The following is a 5,030-nucleotide window of genomic DNA, read 5'->3' on the forward strand; positions in this document are numbered from 1 at the left end:
TAGTCCTTTTAGTCTTTTCATCAAATTTTCTAGTTTATCTCTAGCCATTTCCTTGTCTTTTCCTGCTTTTTCTCTCGTTATTTTGAATTCTTGTGTGATTATTTCTGAATCTTCTGGATTGTCTATTTCTGATTCTTCTGTATTTGACAGTAATTTTTTTGCTTTAGTATATTTTTCTAACATATCTTTTCCTACCCCTTCGTTGAAATATGGTATATCTTCTATACCTAACTTATATAATTTTTTATCATTCTCCGAGAATGTTTTCCATATTTCTTCTAGTAATTCTAGTACTTCATTTTTTTTTACTCCTTGTTACTATTCCTTCTGCCTGTTTGAATAGTTCTTCTAGTTTTTTGATCAAATTATATTGGTCTTTGATTAATTCGCTCTGTGTATTAGTTAATAGACCCATTTTTTTTTTAAAGGAAAGATATTTTTTAGTTTAAATTTTTATTATTATTTTTTTTTTTCTCTTCGTAATTTTTTAATTTCTCTTTTAATTTTTATTTTATCTTCTTTATTTGTTTGCAGATGCAATTCTTGGTATAGTAGTGCAAACGCCTTCCTTCTTTGAAACTGCTTTATTTTATTATATAAGCTGTTAGGATCAGCTCTTTGGTTTTAATGGCGTTCTTGAACAGCCTTAATACTTTTGAATTTTTAGTCAAGTGTCTTGCCTCGATCACTTTTAACTAATTTTTTGTTCTTGACGAACGAGTTTATTTTTCAGAGGTTGTAAGGCTCTGAAAAATTTTGAGTTAGAGTTTGTAAGGCTCTAACAAAGTCAAGTGTCTTACCTCTGGTGGGGGATCACTATGACTTTTATATTTCAAAATTTAAAAAATTTTCCTTAGCCAATTTCCTAGGCTCGAAGGACCAAATGATTAATTTTTGAAATGAAAGAGAAATGCTTTCGCTAGAGTATCGAATTGAATACTGATTTTATTTTGAAAATTATTCTCTTTTTATACAAAATTGTCTTAACATAACTTAACTACATTTACAAATAAGGGTTGAAATAATTTGTTGCCTGTTATCATTTATTTTAGTGGACTGTATAATTTTAGTTGCATTTTATTGCTGTCGCAAAGGTTCATAACAAAAAGGATACAATAAAATTCTGGCACGTAGGATTTTTATTATTTTACAATTATATTTTTATTATCGATACGGTGCCATGTATTTTAAAATGTGTTTAATATTCTACAATATCTTTAGTTTTGGGATTTTTTTATTACCCGTGTTTTTTCCTTCTTATTTAATTCTAAGAATTTAAACGATAACAGACATTAATAAATAACTATAAATTTAGGCACATCCTGCCAGCGTTTGAAAAAAGATACAATTTTAATTTTAATAGTTTTAGGATTGTATGTCCTAAAATAACATGTTCATTATTAAACATATTGCCAACGCTTTTTTAAGACAGAATGGCTTAATATAATATAAATATAAAATTGAATATTAGTTTAATTAAAGTAAAATATGTTCATTATTGAACATACTGCCGCGCCTTTATTAAGGCGGAACGGCTTAATATAAAAAGTCTCTTAAATATAATATAAAGGTTTAATCTTAATTTAATATGCTATACATTAGCTTTATAAGAATTTTATTTTTAAAAAAAAAAAATTTTAATATTTAAGTATGTATATATTTTTTTTTTAGTAACTATATAGAATAAAAGAAAATTATAAGAATTTACATGAATGATTATCTAATATTTTTTTTTTAAATTAAAGTATAATGTAGCATAATAGTAAAATAATAATGTTTTGGAATAGTAGTATTGAATAATAATAATATAATTTACAGTATGTTCATTCATGAACATTCTGACGCTGAGCTGATATCGCAATTGCCAGCAGTCGCCTTCTTCTCATTGTTGCTCGAATCAAATAAATAATTATTGCTATAATTATTATAGTTGTCAAACCAAGCGCTGCGTGACCGGATGCGTGATGGAAGTGTAAATTTTTTAATTTGACCCCGTTGTTTTTGATTTCTTTAATTTGTGTATGTAGCATCTCAATTTCATCTTTGTTATTTATTTGCCAATAACGCCAGGGTTTTATATTATTCATTCCGACCGCATCTGCTTCTTTTATAACCGGACTGTTTATATTCAGTATTGTAGAACTTTGCAAGTTGCTTGATGATGTTAATGTTGTTTCTTTTATGCGGGCCATACAACCTTCTTTTAATGATAATACCCCTTGTCCTGATATAGTAATTATTTCGTCTGATGTTGATGAGCATTTTATGTGTGCAGATTCTTGCTTAAAGACCTTATAAATCCAACTGTTCTTTTTGTGTAATTTGATCCAAACAGAAGAATTGCTTACTTCGTTGTAATAACAATTGTCTTGATTGGTTGGTTTTAGTGGAGATATTTCGCATGAATTATCGTTTGCATCTGTCCATGGGAAATTTCCTTCACAGGTAAATTAATTTTCTCCATTTTTATTACACTGACTCCATATTAACGGGTTCATTAAATGATAAGCATTGATTTCCAAGTTATATAATAATAGTGACGATGTAATCTTCGGAATGATGTATCTTTTTCCTTGTTTAATTGGTATAGGGATTATCTGGTATAGGGTAGATGATTGTTTATTAAACAGTGGAATCTTCGCCTTGATAATTAATTTGGTACCAAAAAATATCCCTTTTGCTTCTAAGAGTTTGTAAATAGATTCCAATTCTGTCCCAGTTTTTTTTCCAGGTAATATTAGGTTTTCCGGAATTTTGTCTCTTATTTTTATTATCTCTTCATTTAGTTGTGATGGTTTTATTAATTTTGGATTTAAATTTCCGTGATTGACATCCATTAAGAGTTGAATTACTTCTGATTGTATGTTAGAGCATTCTTCTATTAAGTCTGATAGTTGTTTTGTAACCATAAAAAAATTGATCGATTCTTTATAGACAAAATAAGTTTCATTCAAGGCGATTTTTATTGCCTCAATTTTTGTATGAATTTCATTATATTGCAGGTGTACTTCTTTTGACGTGCGCTTCAATAAATTTACTGTTGTTTCCACCACTGAAGTTTGTTTCGCTATTAATTGTTTTAAATCATGTTGATTATCTAATAGGTTATTCATGTTCTCTTCTAGAGCATTTCGATCATCTTCGTCCATCATTCCAAAAAGAAGGTGATAAAATGATCCAACAAATGCAAATGGCGCTCTTTTAGTTCTACCTTTTATTGACCATATAAATAATTTATTTCCTTCCTTTATTTCTTCCAATTTTCTGGACATTGTACTTAGAATATTTTTGCATTGTTCTGCGAAGTTTGATAATTTAGGACATATTTCATTTGCGTTACTCAGTACATCTTCTGCGTTTTTGGTCATTATAAAGTATTGTTTCATATCGTAATATAATATTAAATTCCAAGCTGATATTTCTGTGTTGACTTCACCAATTGTGTCCAAGTAAAGTGCTGTCTTATCGTTCAGTTTATGTATTGAGGCCCCTGATGAATTCGTTATTGCTTTTACAGCTGGTAATATGCATAACATCAAAAAATACAAAGTAGTCCATGCTAACTTTGTACTGTCGGATTTTACCTCAGTTTTCGTATTTGCATTGCAATAAACCTTTGTGTTCCTGTTTGTTGATCACCTCGAATTGCGTTGGAATCTAGTAGAGGGCATAGTTTGTGAATTGGTCTTTTTAGTTTTCCATTCCCCGTTTTGAGTTCTACTACTCGCACCTTTCCATCCGGCCCGGCATATACTTCAGTAATTTTCCCCAATGGCCATCTAGCAGCTGCTGTATTTTCATCTTTGATGATTACTACTTGCCCTTTTTTCATATTTGGTTTTTCTTTTATCCATTTATTTCTTTGTTGAAGTGACGTCACATATTCTTTTTCCACTTCTTCCAAAAATCTGATTTCATTTTCTGTAATAGTTCCCAGCGGTTTACTAGATTTATTTTTTCTTTGATTTCTGCTTCTGGTTCGTTTAATAGTGGTCGCCCAATTAGAAAATGTCCTGGTGTCAAAACATCAATGCTATCAATTCCGCTGTTTACATAGCAGAGTGGTCTTGAGTTTAAAACTGCCTCTGTCTGATATAAAAATGTTGTCATTTCTTCAAACGTAAGCTTTGTCTCACCTATTACTCGTTTTAAATGGTATTTTGTAGATTTTACTGTTGCTTCCCAAATACCGCCGAAGTGCGGGCTTGCCGGCGGAATAAAATGCCATTCTATTTTTTCAGTTGCGAGAATTTGAACTATTGATGTATTATTTTTGATTGCATTTCCAAATTCTTTGTCTAGTCTTTTTAATGCACCAATAAAATTAGTACCATTATCTGAATATAGATGTGCACTTTTCCCACGTCTCGAAAAGAATCTTTTTAATGCAGCCATGAATGCTTCTGTTGATAAATCGCTTACTGCTTCTAAATGAATTGCTTTAGTAGACATGCATATAAATACTGAAATATAGCCTTTGAATGATTTTTGACCACGACCTTTTGAGCACTTCATATATATGGGTCCGGCATAGTCAATCCCTGTGTGTTCGAAAGGATGGGATACATTTATTCTGTGGCTTGGCATATATCCCATTATTTGTTTTCCAAAGTTTTGGCTGTATCTAATGCATTTTGTGCAATTGTTGCATATTTTTTTTATACCTTTTCTTACTCCTAAAATCCAATATTGTTGCTTTATGTGTGCTTCCATTAAATTTTGTCCTCCGTGTAATGTTGATTGATGCGCTTGATATATTATTAATTCTGCATATTGATCTCTATGTAGAATAGTTGGATGCATTTGGTTATATTTAATAGTTGCGTTTTGTAGCCTGCCTCCAACTCTTAATAAGCCATTTTTATCTATAAATGGTCGTAAATGAATTAGTTTGCTAATCCTGTTAATTTCTTTGCCTTGATTAATGCTGGATATTTCAGCGGCAAAATGCGTTAATTGATGTTGTCGAATTATCTCATTTCTTGCTGTATCAAGTTCTTCTTTTGATATATGATTTGTGTCTTTGGATT

The 5,030-nt window shown here is 30.2% G+C and overlaps 1 protein-coding gene across 1 annotated transcript; it reads right to left on the bottom strand.

Annotated features, from left to right (window-relative positions):
- Positions 1-3,876: 3,876 nt before the first annotated feature.
- LOC119663452 lies at positions 3,877-4,596 on the bottom strand. The gene has a single exon (XM_038073055.1). It carries the CDS (start codon positions 4,594-4,596, stop codon positions 3,877-3,879), a length of 720 nt encoding a protein of 239 aa, XP_037928983.1.
- Between the last annotated feature and the right edge of the window lie 434 nt (positions 4,597-5,030).

Source organism: Teleopsis dalmanni, unplaced genomic scaffold, assembly GCF_002237135.1.
Source record: "Teleopsis dalmanni isolate 2A unplaced genomic scaffold, ASM223713v2 unscaffolded_contig_0420, whole genome shotgun sequence".
In the NCBI taxonomy this organism is placed as follows: domain Eukaryota; kingdom Metazoa; phylum Arthropoda; class Insecta; order Diptera; family Diopsidae; genus Teleopsis; species Teleopsis dalmanni.